Genomic DNA, 25,227 nt, shown 5'->3' on the forward strand with positions numbered 1-25,227 from the left:
TTTTAGTTGCAATTATAAATAGAATTGCATTCTTGAGTTACCTTTCTGTAAGTTTGTTATTATAGAAATGTAACTGATTTTTGTAAGTTGATTTTTTAACCTGCTACTTTACTCTAGTTGTTAATTATTTCTAATAATTTTCCCATCGATTCTTTAGGGTTTTCTATATATAAGATCATATCAGCTGCAAACAGTGAGAGTTTCACTTCTTTACTCCTTATTTGGATTCCTTTTATTTGTTTCTCTTGCCTAAGTGCTCTGTCCAAAACCTCCAGTACTATGTTGAATAAGAGTGGTGATAGTGGGCATCCTTGTCTAGTTCCTGTTTTCAGGGGGATGGCACTCAGTTTTTGCCCATTGAGTATGATGTTGGCTGTGGGTTTGTCTTATATGGTCTTTGTTATGTTGAAGTAGTTTCCTTTTACCCCCATTTTATTAAGAGTTTTTATCATAAATGCTGTTGGATCTTGTCAGATGCTTTCTCTGCATCTATTGAGATGAATACGTGGTTTTTATTCCTCAATTTGTTGATGTGGTGTATCATGTTGATTGATATTCGGATGTTGAACCACCCCTGTGTCCCTAGTATAAATCCCACTTGATCACAATGGATGATCCTTTTGATGTATTGCTGTATTTGGGTTGCCAATGCTTTGTTGAGGATTTCTGCATCTATGTTCATCAGTGATATTGGCCTGTAGTTTTCCTTTTTGTGTTGTCTTTGTCAGGCTTTGGCATCAGAGTGATGTTGGCCTTGTAAAATGTGTTAGGAAGTGTTCCATATTCTCTAAATTTTTGGAATAGCTTCAGAGGGATAGGTATTAAATCCTCTCTGAATGTTTGGTAGAATTCCCCAGGGAAGCCATCTCATCGGGGGGTTTTGTTATTTGGGATGCTTTTGATTACTGTTTCAATCTCTTTTCTTGTGATTGATCTACTCAGATTATGTATTCCTTCTTGACTCAGCTTTAGGAGGTTGTAAAAGTCTAAGAATTTATCCATTTCCTCTAGACTATCCACTTTGTTGGCATATGATTTTTTGTAGTATTCTCTTATAATCCATTGTATTTCTGTGGTATCCATTGTTATTTCTCCTCTTTCATTTCTAATTTTGTTTATCTGACCTTTCTCTCTTTTTCTCTTTGTAAGTCTGGCTAGGGGTTTGTCAATTTTATTTATTTTCTCAAAGAACGAGCTCTTTGTTTCATTTATCCTTTCTGTTGCCTTTTTTCTTTCAATAGCATTTATATCTGCTCTGATTTTTATTATTTATCTACTTCTGCTGACTTTGGGCTTAGTTTGTTCTTCTTTTTCTAACTCAGTTAGGTGTAATTTGAGGTTGCTTACTTGGGATTTTTCTTTTTTTTTTATGGTGAGCCTATACTGTGATGAATTTTCCTCTTAATATGGCTGCTGATTGGAGAGAAAGGAGTACACGTGGGTGTGCAGGTAGAAGTCGGAGCTGACAGCCAGGATGATGAGCAGGTTTCCCAGGACAGTGACAAGATATATGGACAGGAACAGGCTGAAGATGAAGGGTTTCAGTTCTGGATCATTTGTTAATCCCAGGAGAAGGAATTCTGGAACATCTGTGTGATTTCTGGGTTCCATGTTCTTGAGGAATCTGACAGAAAAGATGGAGTGAAAAGAAAATGAAGTGAATGGTCCCTAGGTACTCACTAGAAGTATCAACTTGGAACTAATCAGAAATGAATAATGGTGGTACCACTACAGACTTACTGCTGATAAACTCTGGGGTCAGGGCCAGCAACCTAAGTTTTAACAAGCCCTCTAGATGAATTTGAGATATTCTAAAGTTTGAGAACCATTGCTTAAAATAAAGAAAATCTCTATGTACATATTGTGAACCTGAAAGAATATTCAAACATTTCCCTCTGCTAATTTCTTTCTCTATCATCATCTCTCACTCTTCTTCTTCCCTACACTTCCTCTATTGGCCCAAATATTTGTTGATTTGCTACTCTGTTTCCCACCTTGTGTCAAGTGCTGAGATTGAAACAAAGAATGAGACATGATGTTTTCTTCAGAAATATTTCTTGCCTTCAAACAAACAGGAAGGTGAGAATGAAGTCACAAATCTTTCTTGTAGAGATGGTCCTCAATTTGGAATGCTTCAGAAACATCTGAAGGGCTTGTCAAATTATAAATGAGTTACATCAGACTATCAATGCATTTATCGATGGGGAACCTTAGATAAGATGAGGTAACATCATGAACACATAGCACATGATTAATTCATGTCAAAGACTAGCTCTGAGTTCACATCATCTGAGACTGAGATGACACCCATGTCCAATCATCATTCATATCTCTTGGTAACACAGAATTAGTGTTCCTAAACCAACAAGCAGATTTCATAATTCCCCTTCAAAATTGTAATATTTCATCCTGAACACTGCCCCAAACCTTTTCACTTTCCTACAAGGTATGTTCACCTCTACCCCTGAAGTATTGTGTGGTAGGTACATGGCATCTATCCTTGTGTATGGTGTCCACTTGAGCAAAGATGAGAAAATGTTGTCTATAAACTTGAAGCTCGTAAGTTTCCCCCATGGACACTCTACTCATAAGCATTAACAATTAATTCTAAGAGAAGCTGGACAAATTTAAATGACATTCTCTGTCTCATCCTAAGGGGACTCCTACTCAGGTGATAGGTGTATATCTTAAAAACAACAACAACAACAAAAACAGCTAAATAAGAGAAAGAATGAAATGCATACACTTCTAAATAATAGATGAACAAAGCAGCAGTTTCTCCTTGGAAGACAGAGAATTACAAGTTGAGATAGACTTCTATGATACTTATAAAATAATCAGGTGTCCTAATAGGAGTGTCCCTGTAAAGCAATGGTTCTCCATCACCTGGGGGAGACAGGAGTGGCCCTGACAATCTTTATCACTTGGTGCGTTACTTAGACTTAAACCCTGAATTTAATCCAGGCCAGCACTTGTGTTGCAAATTGTTCACCTATATGAAAAGCCTGATGTCCTCATTTGTGTAATGGGAACTATAATAAAACCTTATGGAGATGTCACAATGATGACAAATGAATGAAGGAAAAGTATCCAGAGCATTCAGCATATGGGATGATGGTACTGACATTTCATATTGTGCTTTTTTCCCCTGCCATGAACAATAGCTCCTGTCATGTTTCTCTCCTCAAAAGAAAGTAATGGAGTGGGACAAGCTGAGGACAAACAGTAGAAATGGAAAACATCCCTAGATGATAACCACAAATTTCAGGGAAGAGATTCTGAACTGAAACTCCAGCTATGAACTTTTATCATGTAGAAAAGGAATGAAGGAAACCTCAACGAGATCACTATTCATTTGACATGGACATATAATGAAATACGTAGCAATTAAAATGAATTAATAAAATAAATTAGATATACATATCAATGCGAGTAACAAAACCTAAAACATAAATATTTTGTGACATAAAGTGTACATCATTAGAAAATTTTAAATATATTTTAAACTCCCACAAGCAATAACCCATAGTACAAATAAATCTACACAGGATAATATGGATTATTCAAGCAAAAAAATAAATGCAGAGATAATGGTGAAGGACTGAGTATCCACGAGTCAACAGTCTAAAATTCACACACTTCAGCACCTTTATTCCAGGTATTTTTATTGCAATAAACAATACAGGTAGATGTGAAGCCCGTATATCATGTATTTCAACAATCTTGACTCTTTTCCTTCCCAGGTGAACCACTACATGAACTTCATGTATGTTATTTTCCTGTAATTTTTACCATAATTAGTATTATTGTTCCATAAACAATTACATGATTTTGCATTTTGAAAGCTTTATATAAACAAAAGGACAGAGTACATGCAACTTACATTTGGCATACTTAGATAAATTATTTTTTATTTATTGTTGATATATTTAATTTCCCTTTATTAATTTCAATTAGTGGAGACTGTTCCACTATATTGTTACATCATGTTTTATTTCTCTGTCCCCAGACTTACAGGTATTATGGTTAATGCATTTCCTCCTGTAGATGTTTTTTGAATACATATACAATATAAGGATATTAATGGGGGATACTATCACATTCTAAATGATATTGTCTCTAGGGAGGAGAGAACAAAAACTGATGGGGATACAAAAGAAGTGTCTTCTATATGCATATTGTTACTTTATAAAAAGGACCTGAAGCTGATATAACAGAACATGAACGTTTTTAAACCTGGAATGTGTGATGGTTGATCATATGTGTATACATATACATATGTGTGTGTGTATGTATGTAATTTTGTGTGTGTGTGAGGAAGATTGGCCCTGAGCTAACATCTGTTGTCAATCTTCCTCTTTCTGCTTGAGGAAGGTTGTTGCTGAGCTAAAATCTGTGCCAATCTTCCATTTTATGTGGGATGTTGACAGAGTGTGGCTTGACGAGTGGCATTAGGTCTGTGCCTGGGATCTGAACCTGTGAACCCCAGATTGCTGAAGGAGAACATGCTTCTGTGTTGTTCTTATAGAAAATGCATGGTAATTTATGAAGAGAAACACGTGTACTAGGAAGCCAGCCAGCTAAATCTCTGTGTCTCCACTTTCTCATCAGAGTCTTCACAGCCAAGCTATGGGAATAATACAAAATAAATTCTGTACAATAATTTATTAGTAAGCAGAAACAGAAAAGAAAGGAAAAGCTGACCAAATCCCTTCCCCAGGACCACACAAGAATTGAAGTTAGTATCAGAAATGTTTAAAACAGTCATGTTTGAGAACGGGAAGATATCTGCTCAGGAGAATAATGAGTTCTTCCATTTTTAGAGAAATTAGGAGATTAGCAGACTAAGAACTGGCTGAGCATTGATACAAACTTGTCAACAAGAGACAGTAAGGCTGAAGTCCCATGGACACTTGGTTCTGATCACTTCAGGTGTATTCTCTCCTCATTTTTTCCCACAGACTAATTTATAGTAAAACATCTGTCCTTGTTACCAAAGCATTAACTAAAGGACTTTAAGTTACCTGATTGGCATCTCTGTGGAGTGATGCTTCACATGTCACCTGGATATTGAAAACACAAGACATGTCTCCAGGAAGGGGAGAAAGACCAAGTGAGGCAATTGGCTCCTGGCCAAGAAAGATCATCCCTGGGTGGAGCCTCACGTGTGTTTCTTCTTGACTGGGCAAGAGCTGTGAATGAAATTGTCACAGGCTGACTCTTAACAGTCTTTATATCCCTGAGGTATCAATATTCAAACTTCCTCATTAGGCAAATATTTTTAGTGTCATTCTTATCATTCAGCACTGCAAATACTTAAAGACCAAGACTGTAGAAGAGAAGAATCTGTGGTGGCTAATTCCTGACCTTATTAGGCCAGGTGTACAGCATCCTCTTCTCTCCACCTGATCATGTTAAAGTCCACTTCACATACCTTGAGTAAGTGTACACGCACTCTTTGGTAATGAATTCTAGGCTTCTTTTTAAAATTACAGATAAAGACATCTCTATCTAATTGATATCAGGAAGCTTGATTTTGATTTTAAGTGTGAAAATGTAGTTTATATATTATGCATAAATAATATAGTTATAAATATGCCTAAATATTGAAAAATCACACAATTAGGGATATTTCATCTTTAGAGTCATTGAACAATTCCTGTATCTTAATTTTTGTTCTGTATATTTTACACATCAGAATCTGACCTATTCTCTGTGATCAATTGTGACTGTGATCAATATATGGAGAGTTAATATTTCTTTTTTAGACTTTCATAATCACACTTTTTAACTTCCACACAACATATTCAATGCGTATTTTGCTTCCCTTTGAGGGACTTTTGACTGAATTATGCCTCTTTATTTTAAAATGTGTTTTAATAAAATATAACGTCATGAAAAGGCAGCAGTGTGCAATTTTGTCCTTAAGTCAGAGAAAGACAAATAGTATATGATCTCACTTATGTGTGGAATGTAGAAAAGTTGAACTCATAGAAACAGAGAGTAGACTGATGGTTTCAAGGGCTGAGAGACGGGGGAAATGGAGAGCTATAACTTTCAGTTATAAGATCAATAAGTTCCAAGGATGTAGTATACAGCATGGTGATTGTAGTTAACAATACTGTATTTTTTACTTGAAAGTTTCTTATATGTATCAAATCATCACATGGTATTCCTTAAACTTACAGAATGCTTTATGTCAATTATAGCTCAATTAAGCCTGAAAAAAGAATAATAACAATACATACACTGTGTGCAATATTCTATTACAATGATGTTCTACTTCTCCCCCAAAAGGATCCAATATTCTGATTTTTAAAGCCTTCGCCTTTCTTAGTAGTTTCTCTACTCTGTATAAATCTCAAAAAAAATCTAACTTTTGCTGACTTTTCACCTTTTAAAAATTAAATTAAAGTTATGTATCTCTTTGGACTCACTTCTTTTGTTCCATAAATTGCTTGCAAACTCAAAAAAATCAGAGGGGAATTTGACTACAAAGAGGAGAAGATGATATGATAATGGAAGCAGAGATTGGTGTGATGTGCTTCGAAGATGGAGAAAGAGCCAGAAGCCAGATACACAGGTACCCCAGTAGAAGCTAAAAAAGACAAAGAATGAGAATCTGTCCTAAGACAGTCCAGAAGGAACCAGACCTGTCAACTCCTTGACTTTAGGCCAGTGAAATAGTCTGATGTAAGACTTCTGACCACAACTGTAAGAGAATAAATTTTTGTTGTTAAAAAAGATAAAGTCATACTTTATCATAAATTTAAAAGCTTTTACATTTGTTTTTTAAATCTAGTAGAAATAAGTGGAGTTTAAATTCAAAAATAAAATACTGGCCCTTTAATTTATACTGAAATTATCTTCTCAATTTTTGGAATGCCATCATGTGGGGGGACGCTCAAAACTTTTTCCACCTATGTGTCTCACATCTCAGTTGTTCCCTTGTTCTATGGGACCATTTTTGGAGTGTACATTAGTTCTGCAATTAATGACTCTTCCAGGTATACTCAGTTGCTTCAATGATGTGCATTGTCATTCCTAAAGTGATGAACCCCTTCATCTATAGCCTCAGGAGCAGGGACACGAAAAGAGCCTTGAAGAAATTCATCAATGGGAAAACTTCTTTTCTGATAATGTGCCACCCACTTCGGGCTAGGGTTTCCAGAATGAACCAAAGTTATAGGAATCCTGGATGTGTCACAATGCTGGGTTCTCCCATCACAAAATTCTTCTAAAATGGCTAGGCAACACAATGGCCAAGTTCATTTTCACTTGGGGTTGATATTTGAGTTTACTTTTTCTCCAGCTGTAGGATGATTGACACATTATTTCAATTCACTGAACCTAGTTTCTTTGCTTAGTTTCTATAGAGGCAGAATCTGAGGCAACGGCTTTTGTTTTGGTGATTTGGGGAGGTTCACTCTCAGAAGAAGGAAAGTTGCAGAAGATGGACTGGACAAGAAAATGTTAAAGAAAGTTTGTGGTCATATCTAGAAACTAACTTCCACCTGATCCCATGGTAGCACCATGTCAACTACACCCTGTAATTAGGCCTAGAGTGAACTAAGTGATCTGATCTTTTACACACGTATTTAGTAATTAATTAGATTGTTCACTGGTAAACATATTCTCCTGAGGAACATTAGCATTTACCATCATCAGTTTTTTGTCTATGAAATTTCATAATTAGATTATCTCAGTGGTTTGAGATGATTGTGAGATATTTGACCTTCATCAGTGAGGATGTCTTCAGTTCTAATAAGAAAAATAAGCTCTAACTTTACTGTGCCTAAGCAATAAAGAGAGTTGTCTTTCATTACAAGGACTTTAGAGCTAAGGAATGTGTAGGAATAGGTGAGTATAGATTCACTCAATCCTCCATGTGTACTCCTAGGACTGGGTCTCCACAGAGATACCAAGTGGTGGTGCCAGATGGAGATGTCATAGCCGGACGTGATTCCCAGAGACAGAACTCTGACTGTTCTTCTTTGGGTCAGAATATTATAGATTTTCCATGGATTCAGCCAGAAGATATCTCTGCAGCAGGTGAATAGTGACCCTCAAAAAAATTTGACGACATCCTATTTTCCTTAAGTTATTAATATTATATGGCAAAAAGGTGAATGTCACTTAATTGGAATTTAGGTCTTTGTAGAGGATGAACTTGTCTCAGATTATCTGGGTAAGCCATAAACATAACCAAATGTATCCTTATAAGATAAACAGAAGTGGAAATGACACAGAGAAAAGGAAGAGAGAATGTAACCATGGTGACAGTCATTGGGTTTATACAGCCAGTATTTATTTCCAGTATCTGATCATTTTTCCCACCATTATTGAGGTGTAATTGACATATAAGTTTCTATAAGATTAAAGTATACAATGTGTTGATTTGATACATTTAAATATTGAAAAATGGGGGATTTTGTCATGATGGTGATGAGGCGGACTCTGAACTCCTCCCATGAACACAACCAGGTTACAACTATCTTGGAAAAAATAACCCTGGAGAGAGAACTGAAAACTGGATAAAAAGTACTCCCACAACAAAGGATAATCCTAACAGACGCAGAAGAGAGAAAAATTACTTTCTGAAGAGAAAAGAGCCACCTTCACATGCTGTGTAGCTTCACAGCTGGCCAGCCAGGAACAAAAGTAAGGTTTTCAGCCTTCCCTAGAGGAGTATGGGACCTGAGAAGGGGCATATTACTGCTATAAGCATACTTCAGACTCAGCACAACTGAGATGAGTGTCTTAATGTATGGTTTTGCTGGCTATTAACTACAATGGGAAATAACCCAGAAAAGCGATCAGACATAAATGGAAAAACTCAGCTCTTAAAGTGTCCATGCACAAATTCTCCTTTCTCCTAAAGCAACCTAAAATCACCAGAAAGAAAGAGATGTACAGTACTTTGGTGAAAAGAGACTCACCTGGTAGGCTCTGGGTGCATCTCAGTGAGAAATAAGACATCTCTGGCTCCCCAAACCCAATTTACAAACAGCCAGAGGGGGAAAGCCTAGACTCCCTGGATGCCTGCAGCAAGAGAAACCCTGCCACAGCAGAAGGACACAAGTAGCTATACAGGAATCACTCCTGGGATGTTCAGACTATTGATGAGAGGGAAGCACACTGCTGGGCCTCCAAAGACATCTCTTAAATAAGGCCATTTCTTCAAGATCAGGAAACATAGTTCACCCACCCAATACATATATATAAACACAAAGAAAAAGCAAAATGAAGAAGCAAAGGAATACGGTCCAAGCAAGGGAGCAGGATAAAACCCTAGAAAATGAATTAAATGAAAGAGAAATAAGTAATTTATCTCACAAAGAGTTCAAACAAAAAGTCATAATGATGCTCACTGACCTTGGGAGAAGACTGGATGAACACAGTAAGAACATCAACAAAGAATTGGAAAATATAAAAAAGAACCAATCAGAAATGAAGAATACAAGACTGGAAATAAAAATTTCACTACAGGGACTCAGTAGCAGAGTAGATGATAAAGGAGAATGGATCAGCAAACTGGACAAAAGACTAGAGGAAATCATCCAAGCTGAACAGATAAAAGAAAAAAGAATTAAAAAGAATGAGAGTAGTCTAAGGGAACTCTGGACAACATCAAGTCACCAACATTCATATTATAGGTGTCCCAGAAGAAAAAGAGAGAGACAAAGGGGCAGAGAATCTTTTTGAAGACATAATAGCTGAACGCTTTCCAAACCTAAAGAAGGATACAGACATCTAAGTACAGGAAGCATAGAGAGCACCAAGCAAGATAAACTCAAAGAGGCTTACACCAAGACACATTATAATTAAAATGTCAAAAAGTAAAGATAAAGATAGAATCCTAAAAGCTGCAAGAGAAAGGCAAGAAGTGACACATAATGGAAATACCATAAGGCTATCAGTTGAATTCTCAGCTGAAACCCTACAGGCTTGAAGAGAGTGGCATGATATACTGAAAGTGCTGAAAGGAAAAAAAATCTGCATCCAAGAATATTCTACCCAACAAGGTTATCATTCAGAGTGGAAGGAGAGATAAAGATTTCCCCAGACAGCAAAATTTAAAGGAGTTTATCACCAAGAAACAAGTTCTACAAGAAATGCTAAAGGGACTTTTTTAGATGGTAAAGAGAAGGCCTCAAATAAGAATAACAAAATTACCAAAAAAGCAAAAGACAATAAAATAATAAGTAAAGGGGAAAATACACTAAAGGTAGAAGATCAACCATCTATCAAGGTAGTATGAAGTTTAAAAGGACAAAAATACTAAAATTACCTCTTTCAATGATAAGAGGGTAATGGTTACACACACACAAAATATGACGTAAGATATATCAAAAACACAAAATGTGGGAAGAGGGGAATAAAAGAGTAGAGCTTTTAGAAAGTAGTCAAACTACAGAAACTATCAACTCAATGTAGACTGCTATATACTTAGATTATTATATATGAACCTCATGGTAATTACAAGCCAGAAACCTATAATAAATACACAAATAAATCAGAGAAAGGAAGCCAAACATATTACTAAAGAAAGTCCTCAAACCATGGAAGAGAGTAAGAGAAGAAGAAAGAACAAAGAAGAACTACTAAAACACCCAGAAAATAAGTAACAAAATGGCAATAAATACATATTTATCAATAGATACTTTAGATGTCAATGGACTAAATACTTGAATCAAAGGCATATGGTGGCCAAATGGATAAAAAAAAAGACCCAAAAAGTGCTGCATACAAGAGACACACTTCCAGCCTAAAGACACTCACAAACTGAAAGCGAATGGAGGAAAAGATACTCCATGCAAATGGCAAAGAAAATAAAGCTGGATAGAAATATTTATGTCAGACAAAATAGACTTTAAAATAAAAGCTGTAACAAGAGACAAAGAAAGGCACTAAATAATCATAAAGGGAACAATCCAACAAGAGGATATAACACTTGTAAATATCTATGCACCTAACATAGGAGCACCCAAATAGATAAAGCAATTATTGATAGCCATAAAAACAAAACTAGACAGTAACACAATAATAGTAGGGGACTTTAACACTCCACTTATACCAATGGATAGATCATCCAAAAAGAGGATCAATAAGGAAACATTGGCCTTAAATGACACATTAGACCAGATGGAATTACTAGACATAGGTAGAATGCTCCATCCAAAAACTGCACAATACACCTGCTTTTCAAATGCTCATGGAATGTTCTCCAGGATTCATCACATATTAGGCCACAAAACAAATATCAATAAATTTAAGAAGATTGAAATAATACTAAGTGTATTTTCTGACCACAAAGACATGGCAATAGAAATCAAATGCAGAAAGAATATCCGAAGAGCCACTAAAATGTGGAGATTAAACAAAGTGCTACTAAACAATGATTGGCCAATAAATAAATCACAGGAGAAATCAAAAAGCACTTGGACACAACTGAAAATGAAAATAAAACATACCAAAATCTATGGGATACAGCAAAAGTGGTCCTAAGAGGAAAGTTTATAGCAATTCAGGCCTACTTCAACAAAGAAGAAAAATCCCAAAGAAACACTCTAATGGTACACTTAAAGGAACAGGAAAAACAAGAAAAAACAAAGCCCCAAATCAGCAGAAGAAAGGAAAAATAAGAAATCAGAGCAAAAATAAATGAAATAGAGGCTAAAAAACAATAGAAACAAATCAATGAAACCAAGAACTAGTTCTTTGAAAAGAAAAGCAAAATTGTCAGACCTTTAGATAGACTCACCAAGAAAAAAAGAGAAAAGGTTCAAATAAATAAGATCAGAAATGAAAGAGGAAAAATTACAACAGACACCTCAGAAATATAAAAGTCTATAAGAAAATACTATGAAAAGCTTACACGAATAAATTGGACAATGTAGGAGAAATGGATAAATTCTTGGAATCATACAACCTTCCATAACTTAATGAAAAAGAAATGGAGAATTTGAATAGGTCAATCACCAGTAAGAAGATTGAAACAGTAATCAAAAACCTCCCCCAAAATAAAACCCAGGACCAAATGGCTTCCCTATGAATTCTACCAAACATTCAAAGAAGACTCAATACCTATCCTTCTCAAATTTGTCCAAAAAATTGAAGAAGAGGGGAACCTTCCTAACTCATTCTATGAAGCCTACATTACCCAGATACCAAACCAGACAAGACCAATTAAAAAAAAGAGAAAATTACAGGCCAATATCAATGATGAACATCAAAGCAAACATCCTAGACAAAATACTAGCAAATTGAATACAGTAATACATTAAAAAGGTTATAAATCGTGATCAAGTTGGATTTATTCCAGGCATGCAGAGATGGTTGAACACATGCAAATCAATCAACATGATTCACCACACTAACAAAATGAAGAATACAAATCACAAGATCATCTCAATAGATGCAGAGAAAGCATTCGACAAGATACAGCATCCATTTATGATAAAAACTCTAAATAAAATGAGCATAGAAGGAAAATACTTCAACATAATAAAGGCCATATATGACAAACCCACAGCAAATATGATTCTCAATGGAGAAAAACTGAAAGCTGTCTCTCTAAGAACAGGAACCAGACAAGGGCGCCACTGTCACCACTCTTATTTAACATAGTATTGGAAGTCCTAGCCAGAGCAATCAGGCAAGAAAAAGAAATAAAGGGGATCCAAATTGGAAAGGAAGAAGTGAAACCGTCTCTCTATTTGCAATTGACATGATTTTATATATAGAAAACTCTAAAGAATCCACAAAAAAAACTTTTAGAATTAATAAATGAATATGGTAAAGTTACAGGTTATGAAATCAATGTACAAAAACCTTGACTGGAAATAGAGTTTCTCATATATCAAACACTGTGCTTAGTGATTTTGTCTACTCATTATTCAGGCTTGCAACATTCCCATAAGGTCTTTTGATGGTCTGTAATCCAAATGGGGAGAATGAGGCTTCTCACACAGTTAAAATGTTTTCTTGTTTAAAAAGCAAGTGATGGAGCTAGAATGAAATTCAGGTGTTTCTGAGTCAAATCTTGATTTGCATAGGTATGGTTACTTGTTTTCATGACTCTATGCTAATGGCACATGTTTTCTCATTGGTGAAGCAAAGTTTACCTAGAGACATTCACCTTAAACTGTGGTATACTAATGAGCTATTCACATTAGAGACTCCTTTACAGTCTTTTTCCAAGTCACTGGTTCGTAATAATAGTTGGCAGATACATTGACGCACCCAGAACACAGCCAATGACCTCCTCCCTGTTTTGGGTAATCCAATGACTATATTCTCAGTTACTCGTAATAATACAGGAAATAGGAGTGTCCTGGTGTTGATCCTGGTACGTAAACTAAAGATTCCTTTGGTAGCCAGTGACCAGACTGCCTGATCCAGATTTGATGGAGCCTATCAGAAGCAGAGGAGGATAATCTGAACTTTCATGATTGATTTTAAATTTTCTTTTCCTAACATTATCTGTTTATTGTATAACTGAGACAAAGGTGTCAAAAATAAAAGCAATAGGGAATTGATTGAATTGCTGAGTGTTAATTATTTCCATAGTCTACCATAAAATGAGGGAATGAAGGAAGAAACAGATCTGAGTATGCTGCCTTGGAAGTGAGAAAAGTTAACTTATATTTGACAAGGGAGCCAACAATACTGAAAAAGGAGAGAATAGTCTCTACAATAAATGGTGTTGGAAAAATTGCATAATCACATGCAGAAGAATTAAATTGGAGTTTTATCTTATACCACTCATAAAAAATAACTGGAAATGGATTAATGGCTTAAACAGAAGACCTGAAGCCATAAAACTCCTAGAAGAAAACAGGGGAAAACCTCCTTGACATGGGTCAATTACGACACCAAAAACACAAGCAACAATTTCAAAAATTAATAAGTGGGTCTATCTTAAACTAAAAACCTTCTGTACAGCAAGAGAAACTAAGGACAAAATTAAAAGTTTACCTATGGAACAGAATACTTGCAAACTATATATCTGATAAGAGGTTAATATCCAAAATATATAAAGTCATACAACTTGATAGCAATAAAATAAACAATCTGATTAAAAAATGGACAACGGAATTGAATAGACATTTTTACAAAGAAGACATACAAATTGCCAATAACTGTATGAAAAGATGCTCAAAATCAGTAATCATCAGGAAATGCAAAATCACAGTGTCACATTGTTTCACATCTATTAGAATGGCTCTCATTAAAAAGACAAGAGATAACAAATGTTGGTGAAGATGTAGAGAAAAGGGAAGCTTGGTACATGATTGATGGGAATGTAAATAATTACAGTCATTGTGGAAAATAGTATAAAGACCTTCAATAATGTAATAACAGAACTACCATATGATCCAGGAATCCCACTTCTGGGAGTATATCTGGAAGAGAAGAAATCACTATCTGAAAGAGATAGCTGTACTCCCATGTTCGTTGTCACATTATCTACAATAGTGAAGACATGAGAACAACTTAAGATTCCATAAATGATGAATGGATAAAGAAAATGTGATGTATACATACAGTGGAATATTATTGAGCCATAAAAAGAAGGAAATCTTGCCATTTGAGAAAAAATGGATGGATTTTGAGGGCATTTTGCTAAGTGAAATAAGTCAGACAGAATGACAAATACCATATGATCCCACTTATATGTGGCATCCAAAACAAAGGAAAACAAAAACCTGAGCTCATAGATACAGAGAAGAGATTAGTGGTTTTCAAAGGTGGGTAGCCAAGGTGGGCAAAATGAGTGAAGGGAGTCAAAAGTTACAAAATTCCAGCTACAAAACAAATGTCATGGAGATATAATGTACAGTATAGTTATTAGAGTAAATAATACTCTAGGGAATAGCTGAAAGTTGCTTAGAGAGTAAATCTTAGAGTTCTCATTAAAGGAAAAAATGCAACTACGTATATTGTATATGGTGAACGATCTTAACTGGATTTATTTGGTGATCGTTTTGCAATATATATAAATACAGAATCCTTATGTTGTACACCTGAAACTAATATAACACTATACGTTAATTATATCTCAAAATGTTAAAAATAGAACTGCTATAGGATCCTGCAATCCTACTTCTGGGTATATGTGCAAATGAAACAAAATGGTATCTTGAGGGATATCTGCTCTTGCATGTTCATTTCAGCATTATTCAAAATAGCCAAGATATAGAAACAACCTAAGTGTCCATTGAGAGATGAATGGAAAAATATATATATATAATTATATACATATTATTTAGTAATATAAATATCATTATTTATTATTTAGTAATAAATTATTACACCACATCATTACATAGTATTGAAAAGGAAATTCTGGGGCTGGCCAGGTCGGATAGTGGTTAAGTTCATGTATTATGCTTTGGCAGCCTGCGATTCATGGGTTCAGACCCGAGGCACACACTGCTCATCAAGCCATGCTGTGGAAGCATCCCACATACAAAAAATAGAGAAAGATTGACACAGCTGTTAGCTCAGAGACAATCTTCCTCAAGCAAAAAGAGGAAGATTGCCCAGAGATGTTAGCTCAGGGCTGATCTTCCTCACCAACAAAAGGAAAGGAAATTCTGCCATTTGTGACAACATGAATTAACTTGGAGAACCTTATGCTAAGTGAAATAAACCCAAAAGAGAAAGACAAATATTGTATGGTATTACTAATAAGTAGAAATTTTTAAAAAGTCAAACTTATTAAAGCAGAGAGTAGAATGGTGGTTGCCAGATGCTGGGGTTGGGGCAATGGGGAGATGTTGATCAAAGGGTACAAACTTTCAGTTATAAGATGAGTAAGTTCTGGTGATCTAATGTCCAAGATAATGATTGTGCTTAATAATACTCTGTTGTGTATTTGAAATTTGTGAAGAGAATATATCTTAAGTGTTCTTATATCTTATATCTTAAGTGTGAAACAAAATGATAACTATCCAAGGTGATTGATGTGTTAATTAATTTGATTTTGGTAATCATTTCACAATGGATACATTTATCAAGTAAGTGTATTTTATACTTTAAATATACAGTTTTGGGGTTGGCCTCATGGCTGAGTGATTAAGTTTGTGCACTCCGCCTCGGTGTCCCAGGGTTTCTCTGGTTTGGATCCTGGGCATAGATATGGCACTGCTTGTCAGGCAATGTTGAGGTGGCATCCCACATGCCACAACTAGAAGGACCCACAACTGAAATATACAACTATGTTCTGGGGAGATTTGGGGAGAAAAAAGCAAAAAAAGTACACAATTTTGTCCATCAATTACATCTCAGTAAAGCTGGAAAAAGCAATTAAAATATTTTAAGAACTTTCAAAGTTTCCTATTTTTTGATTTAACCATACATAACATAAAATAGAGAGCATTGAAAATAAATAAATAACTGCTAAACTCAATAACATCATTGACTCTTGGAAGCACAATGAGAATAAAAACCAAAACAAAGAATTTATTAATTAATTTTAAATTTTAGCAAGATAAAAAGGAAGCAAATTCAATAAATTGTAAATCAGGTATATGCTAGGGTCACAGAGAGATTCATCAGAGTCTAAAGATAAAAACTATCTTGTAAACAAGAATTATCAAATAATGACTGAATCAATGCAATTTCTGTCTACGTGGTTACACTGCCTCACGCTTTTCTCTGTATCTTCTCCATGTCTGCCTATTTCACAGGTATATATTTGTTTAAATTTACAGTCCAGCCAGATAATATGGAATAAGCTCCTCATCTGTAAATATTCTTCTCCAAATCGGCACAATCATCATTTTATCATCAGTTAATACTCACAAGTTAGGAAGATTAGAGTGTGGACATAATGTTTTGAGGGCCAACATTCAACTCATTACAGAGATGTCACTTGGTTGGCTCCACAGAAAAATCTATTAATGACATACCCAAAGAAGGACAGTCAGATTTTTGTCTCTGGGCATCATGTCTGAGTATGACACTTGCATTTGCTGCTACCACCTGGCGATGCTGACAAGAGCCAGACCTAAGTCAAAGACTCTTCACAGAGAAATGAATGAATCCCTACTCTTCCTGTACATTCTCTGTCTCTGAAGTCCTTATAATGAAAATAACTTTTTACTGTTTGGTCATGCTAGATTTGAAGTTTCTTCCTCTTTTTAGAACTGAAGCCTTTATCATGAGGTCAATTATGTCATAATCACTGCAGACCACTGAGAGAATCTAATTATGCCACTTTATAGACAATTAAACTCAATATGGTGGATGCTAATGTTGCCTCAGAAGGACAAGGTTTACCAGTGATAAGTCTCACTAATTACTCAATTGTAATTACTCACTAATTACTAAATTGGGGTATAAAAGGTCAGCTCCCTTGCCCAACCTTAGATCTAAGGTGCAATTGTTATGACCCTACCATGGGATCATGTGAAAGTTATCCTCTAGTTATGCCCACAGTCTTGTTTCAATTGTTTCCTGACCTATCCACCTCCTGCAAAATTCCTTTGACTGGAATCAAACAAAAATCACTAAAACTTGGATCCCTGCATCAATCTCTGCTTCTAAGGAACCTGAGCAAAGAAACTGAGTTTAGAGAACTGAAATCACTTGTCAAAGATCACAGAACCAGACTAAAAGCAAATTAATGACTCAAGGCAAAGTTGAAATGTTCTTAGCCATTAGATTACCTACTTATTTAATAAGAACTTACAGATGGACTAATAAGGCATTCTGCATCACCCAGTATTTCTGTCACTTTGACTCATTCATGGAACCCAGGTCCAAAGTAGGTGACACAATCACAGAATAGAAGGTATCCTTCTGATTAGTTTACACAAGGCTTCCTTCATTTCCTTGTTTCTAAGGCTGTAGATGAAGGGGTTCATCACTTGAGGGAGAACAATGTACATCACTGAAGCCACTGCAGTCTTCCTGGAAGAGTTAGTAAGAGCAGAACTAATGTACACTCCAACAGCTGTCCCATAGAACAAGGAAACAACTGAAAGGTGAGACCCACAGGTGGAAAAAGCTTTAAGTTTCCCCTGAGACGATGGTATTCTGAACACAGAGGAGAAAATTTGAGTATAAGAGAAAATGATCCCAGAGAGAGGAAGAACCCCAAATAAGCCAGTCACAATATATATCAGGATGTTATTGATGAATGCATCAGAACAGGCAAGCTTGAGGACCTGAGCAAGTTCACAGAAGAAGTGAGGGATTTCCAGGTCCTTGCGGAATGATAGCCGCAACACCATCAGACTGTGGAGCAGGGCATCCACAATGCTAAGAAACAATGAGAGAACAATCAGCAGGCCACAGAGTTGGGGGTTCATGATAACCAAATACCTCAAGGGGTGACAAATGGCCACATAGCGGTCATAGGCCATTGCTACAAGGAGAAAATTCTCAAACATGCCAAAAATCAGAACAAAGCCAATCTGGGTGAGGCAGCCTATAAAAGTGATGCCCTTATTCTGAGCTTGTATGTTCAACAGCATCTTTGGGATTGTAGTTGTACTTAAACAGATGTCAGTAAAGGACAGATTGGAGAGAAAGAAGTACATGGGGGTTTGCAAGTGAGAGTCAGAGCTGATTGCCAGGACTATGAGCATGTTTCCCAGGACGGTGACCAGGTACATGAACAGGAACAGGGTGAAGATGAGAGGCTGCAGTTTTGGATCATCTGTCAATCCCAGGAGAAGGAATTCTGGAGCATCTGTGTGATTTCTGGAGTCCAGATTATGGATGAATCTGATGGAAAAGATGGGGTGAAAATAAAATGAATGGTCACTGGATAGACAACAGAAACCTCAACGGGGAACGGATAAGAAACAAATAATGGTGGTACCACTACAGACTTACTGCTAATGTACTCTGGGTAAGAATCATCCATCTAAGTTTTAACAAACCCTCCAGATAAGTTGAGATCATGTAAAGTATGAGTCCTAGTGCTAGAAAAAGAAAAAAACTATATTGTGAACCCAAGAGAATATTCAAATCATTCTCTCTGTTAATTTCTCCCTCCATTATCATCTCTGACTCTTCCTATTCCCTCCACTTCATTTACTGGACCTTATTTTTATTGATCACTAATGTTTCCCACTTTGTGCCAAGTGCTGACATTGAAGCAAAGAATAAGACATGATGCAGCTTTCAGAAATATTCCTTGTCTTCAAAACAAACAGAAAGGTGAGGATGAAGTTATAAAACTTTCTTGTTGAGTGTGGTCCCCAATTTGGCATGCCTCAGAATTACTGAAGGGTTTGTAAAATTATAGATTAGTTATATTATGCAGTTGCTCCATATATTCACGGGGAAACTTAGGTAAGGTGACAGTACATCATGGATATGAAGTACAAGGTTAGTTCACGGCAAAGACTGGGTATGAGATCAGATCATCTGACTGCTGAATTGACTCACTTGACTAATCTCTGTTAATGCCTCTTGATAGCATAGAATTAGCATTCCTAAACCATAACTCAGATTTCATAGTTCCCCTTTAATATTGTAATATATTCATACCAGACATTGCCCGAAATCCTTTCGCTTCTCTCCAAGGTATGCCCACCTCTACCCATGAAGTATTGTGTGGCAGATGCATGGAATCCATCCAAGTATATGATCTGCACACGAGCAAAATTGGAAAATATTGCCTATAAACTTGAAGCTCTTTAGACTCTCCAATGGAAACACAGCAACTGCAATAGCAATGGATTGTAAGATAAGCTGGAAAACTATGTCAATCAGATTCTGTGTCTCATCCAATGGAAATTTCTTCCCCTAAGGTGGTTAGGTGGCATATCATTAGGAAAAAAAACAGCCAAATGATACAAATAATGAAATGCATAGGCTTCTAAAGAAACAGATGAAAATAGTCTCAACTTTTGGACATTGGAAGACTGAGACTTACAAGATAAGAGAGACTTACGTGATACTTATAAGATAATCAAGTGTCCCAACAGGATTGTCTCTGTAAAGCAGTGGTCCTCCCTCTCAAGAGTGAAAAAGAAAGGGCCATGACAGCTTTTATCATTTGGTGTACTATTTAGACTCAAACACTCTGAATTTAATCCGGACTAGTTTTGCCTTTGTGAATGAGGGAAATTGTTCAATTGTTTTTGAACAATTTTTGTTTATAACTTTAAAAAGCCTGATATCCTCATTTGTATAAGGGGAATTGTCAGAAAATCTTATGGGGATGTTGCAATAATGAAAAATGAATAGAGGAAAAGCATCCAGGTCAGCACACAGCATTTGGGACTCTCATACTGATATTTCCGTTCACAGTTTTTTTTTTTCTGCCACGAACAACAGCTCCTGGCAAATCTCACTCTCAGAAGAAAGCAATGGAGTTGGGCAAGTTAAGGAAAAAAAAACAGAAAGAGAGAATATCCCTCCATGGTAACTGCAAATTTCAGAAGTTTCTGAGCTGCAACTCCAGCTGGAAACCTTTATCATGTAGAAAAGGAAGGAAGGAAACATCAATAAGATCATTATTCTTTGAAATGGACATGTGGTGAAATATACAGCAACTAAGAAGAATGAAATAAAAAGAATCAGATACATGAATCAATACTAACAATGAAATCCTACAAGAGGAAAAAATTTTATGACAAAAAGTTTTCAGCATAAGAAAATTTTAAATACTTGATCCTACATAGGTATGTTTGTTTTTGTTACAGATTATTCAAACAAAAGTACTCAGTAACAATGAAGAGCTTGATACCCATCAAATTATCAAATTCATACTTTCTCTATTCTCATTAGCTGGTTTTATTGCAATAAATAATACAGGTACACGTGAATTGACCACATCATGTATTTGCACAGTCGTGATTCTTTTCCTTCCCCAAGGGAATCACTACGTCAACTTTATGTGTGTTATTCCCCTTCAAATTCTACTGTAATTAGTATTATTGTTTCATAACCAATTGCATTGGTTTGCATTTTGAAAGCTTTATGTATACTGAACCATACTGCACATGTCATTTACAATTAGCATTCTTATGTAATTTATTTTGAATATGTTAGATGTATTTAGTCCCACTTCATCAATTTTAATCACCAAAGAGTATTCCACTTTATTGGTATATCACGTTTTATCTATTCTCAAACTGATAGATGCTATGGTTACTACCTTTCATCCTATATGTGTTTATGAATACACGTACAATATAAAGCCATACATGGGGGATACCATCAAATTTAAGATAGTGTTGTCTCTACAAAGGGGAGAACAAGAAACCAAGGGTATATAAAAGTTCAGTCTTCTGTATGTACATGGTTTTGCTACTTTATTTAAAAAGGCCTTTTTTTTTTTTTAAGGAAGATTAGCCCTGTGCTAACATCCACTGCCAATCCTCCTTTTTTTTGCTGAGGAAGATTGGCCCTGAGCTAATATCTGTGCTGGTCTTCCTCTATTTTATATGTGGGATGCCTGCCACAGCATGGTCTGACAAGCAGTGTGTTTGGACCCGCAGCTGGGATCCGAACCAGTGAACCCAGTGCCGCTGAAGCAAATGGTGAAAACTTAACCGGTGCGCCACCAGGCTGGCCCCTTTAAAAAAGCCTTAAATGGATATAGCAGAATGTCAGCATTTGTTAATTCTGGAATGAGTTGAAGGGTGGTCATATGTGTTTATTTTTGACACCATCTCTGCTGTTTTTATATAAAATGCATAAAGATTTTAAAAACAAAAACAGGTGTACCAGGAAGGCAGCCAGCCAAATCTCTGTGTCTCCACGTTCTCCTCTGTATCTTCACAGCCCAGCTACAGGAATACACACTCTTCTGTATAATGGTGTAGAAGAACCAGAAAATGGGCAGTTAATTTTTGACAAGTGAACCAAGAACATACAATGGAGAAAGGAAAGTCACTTCAATAAATGGTGTTGGGAAAATTGGACAGCCACATGCAAAAGAATGGAAGTAGACCATTATCTTACACCATTCACATAAATTAACTCAAAATGGAGTAAAGACTTGAAGGTAAAACCTGAAACCATTAAACTTCTAGAAGAAAACATAGGCAGTACACTCTTTGACATCAGTCTTAGCATATTTTCAAGTACCATGTCTGATCAGGCAAGGGAAAGAATAGAAAAAATAAACAAATGGAACTATATCAAATTAAAAAATCTTCACAGCAAAGGAAACCATCAACAAAATGAAAAAGCAACCCGACAAATGGGAGAAAATATTTGCCAACCATGTATATGATAAGCGGTCAATATCCAGAATATAGAAAGAACACATACATCTCAACAACAGAAAAACTAACTACCCAGTTTAAAAATTGGCAAAAGGTCTGAGCAGACATTTCTCCAAAGAAGATATACAGATGGTCAACAGTCTCACAAAAATATGGTTAACATCATTAAATATCAAGGAAATGCAAATAAAAATTACAATGAAACTACACCTCACTCCCATCAAAATGGCTATAATTAACAAGACAGGAAACAAGAAGTATTGCAGAGGGTGTGGAGAGAAGGGAACCCTCATACACTGCTAGTGGGAGAGCAAACTGGTGCAGCCACTCAGGAAAACAATATGGAGATTCCTCGAAAAATTGAGGGCAGATTTACCATATGATTCAGGTATTCCACTGCTGGGTATTTATCCAAAGAACATGAAAACATGAATGCATAAAGATGCATGCACCCCTATGTTCATCACAGAATTATTCACAATAGCCAAGATTTGGAAGTAACCTAGGTGCCAATCAAGGGGCGAATGGATAAAGAACATATGGTATTTATACATAATGGAATATTACTCAGCCATAAGAAACGATGAAATCTGGCCATCTGTGATAACACAGAATGGACGTTGAGGGTGTTATGCTAAGTGAAACAAGCCTGAGGGAGAAAGTAAATACTGTATGATCTCACTCATAAGTAGAAGATAAAAACAATGGCAAACACACACATAGAAACTGAGATTAGATTGATGATTACCAGAGGGGAAGGCGGGAGGGAGGAGGGCAAAAAGGATGATTAGGCACATGTGTTTGGTGATAGATTGTAAGTAGTCTGAACATGATGTAATCTACACAGAAATCAAAACATAACGATGTACACTTGAAATTTATATAATGTTATAAACCAATGTTACCACAATAAAAAAAGAGAAAAGAACCAGAAATGGAAATGAAAGGAGAATCTGAGAAACCCCTTTGCCATGACTACACAAGAATTCAAGTAAAGGTCAGAGGGTCCTATAATCATCATCATGTTCGAGAACAGGCAGATTTCTGCTCAGGAGGAAAACAGGTTCTGCCAATTTAAGAGAAATTAGGAGACTAGCTGATTAAGAACTGGTTGAGTATTGGTATGTGTGTACATGGGAACTTGTCAACAAGAAGACAGTTAGGCTGCAGTCCCATGGACATTTGGAGCTAATAATTTCATGCATGTGCTATCCTTATTTCTCCCCACAAATTAATTTGTAGAAAAATACCTGTCCTCATTACCAAAGCTTTAACTAGGGGAATTTAAGTTACCTGGCTTCCATCACAGTGGAATGATGCTTACATGTCATCTGGATGTTGAAGACAGGAGATATGTCTTCAGGTAGGGCAGAGAGACCAAGTCAGGCAACTGGCTCCTGGCTAAGAAAGATCATCCCTCTATGGAGCCTCAGATGTGTTTCTTCCTGACCAGGAAAGGGCTGTTGGATGACGTTACACAGGCTGACTCTTTCTAGTCTCTACATCCCTGTGGGATAAATATCCAAGGCTCTTCATTAGACAAAATATTTTAGTGTCATTCTGATCCCCGAGCACTGCAAATCCTTAGTGACCAAAACTATAGAAGAGAAGAATTCCATGATGCCTAATCCCTGACCTTGTTAGGACAGATGTACACCATCCAGTTCTCACTACCTGTTCATGTTTACCTCCATTTCACATACCTTGCCAACATGTACACACACTCCTTTTGTAATGACTTCCAGACTTCTTTACTTAATGTGACAAACACAGTATCTCTGTCTAATTAATGATATCTTGGGAACTGATTTCTATTTTAAGTGTGAAAACATAGTTCACGTATTGGGTAAAAATAACATATTTGTAAGTATAGCTAAGATACTGTAAATTCAAACTCTTATGGGCAATTCATCTTTAGAGTTGAATATTCATTGGAGTGTTTTCTGTATCTTAATTTTTATTCTTTATATTTAACACAAGAATGTGAAATGCCTGTGATTAATTGTGATCATGATCAATATACAAAGGCTTCATACTCTGCTTTTAGACTTTCATAACTACTTTTACCTATTTCACACAGTAGATTCAATGAACACTTTTCTTCATATTGGGAGACTTTCGGTTGCATTATGATTCTTCATTTTTAATTGTGTTGTGATAAAATGCAAAGTCACTAAAAGGCAGTAGTGCACAATTTTGTCTGCAATCTAGTCTATCTCAGGAGATTCCATCCATAATTTAATATGCGTGGATGATGCTCCAAGTTAATAACACTTAAAAATATTTTTCTGTAAGGACCTCAATATTTTCATGTGTTCATCAAATTATCTTACATTTTGACTTTTTCTATATGAACTTTCTTAATCTATATTCTTCCAGGTATGTTATTTGAAAATAAACTTGTGACAAGATGGCATAGTAATGTCAGTCTTCACCATCTTAACCTTACTCACTTCAAACTAACAAGAAATAAGTAAAATATACAAAGACATAGCCGAATTCAAAAAAGGATAAAGTTTTCCATGTATCACAATATACTAAAAATTGACTTGGTAGGTGGGCTGGAGCCAAGGGACTCTATGGATGTAAATTCACAGGTGAGAAGATACCTACTCTTTCAGGTAATGAGAATTGAATGTCCTAATAGAAGATTAGGTGCTTGAAGCCAAGGGCAGAAGTGGAACATCTTATTTGAGAAAAGTGTGTCAACATAGAGTTTTGGACATCAGTGGGCACATGACTGTGGAAATAGAATATTCAAACTTTCAAAAAATCCTCCAGGGAAGAACAGAACTAACTAACCATGGACTTTATGGATGGTTTTATGATATTTTCAATGTTGCTGAGGAGCAAGAGTTAGTAAACGGAATTCAGGATTAGAGAACTGGTGATTGGTGAGCATAATTGTGAAGTTAGTGCACAAGGAAGAATGAACACATCAATAGAAATAGAAAGAGGGAAAAACATTCCCATTCAAATAAGATCTGCAAATCAATGTACTAATAGGTAGCAACAAATATAATCC

General features: G+C 36.0%; 1 protein-coding gene across 1 annotated transcript; it reads right to left on the reverse strand.

Annotated features, from left to right (window-relative positions):
- Nucleotides 1-8,307: 8,307 nt before the first annotated feature.
- Nucleotides 8,308-23,884, reverse strand: LOC103567779 (olfactory receptor 7G3-like). Its single transcript, XM_008544512.1, has 3 exons — nucleotides 23,877-23,884; nucleotides 17,794-18,741; nucleotides 8,308-8,368 (listed from the first exon to the last, which is right to left on the reverse strand). Exons 1-3 carry the CDS (start codon nucleotides 23,882-23,884, stop codon nucleotides 8,308-8,310), a joined length of 1,017 nt encoding a protein of 338 aa, XP_008542734.1.
- Nucleotides 23,885-25,227: the final 1,343 nt, after the last annotated feature.

The sequence above is a fragment of the Equus przewalskii genome, chromosome 6 (assembly GCF_037783145.1).
Source record: "Equus przewalskii isolate Varuska chromosome 6, EquPr2, whole genome shotgun sequence".
Taxonomy (NCBI): Eukaryota; Metazoa; Chordata; class Mammalia; order Perissodactyla; family Equidae; genus Equus; species Equus przewalskii.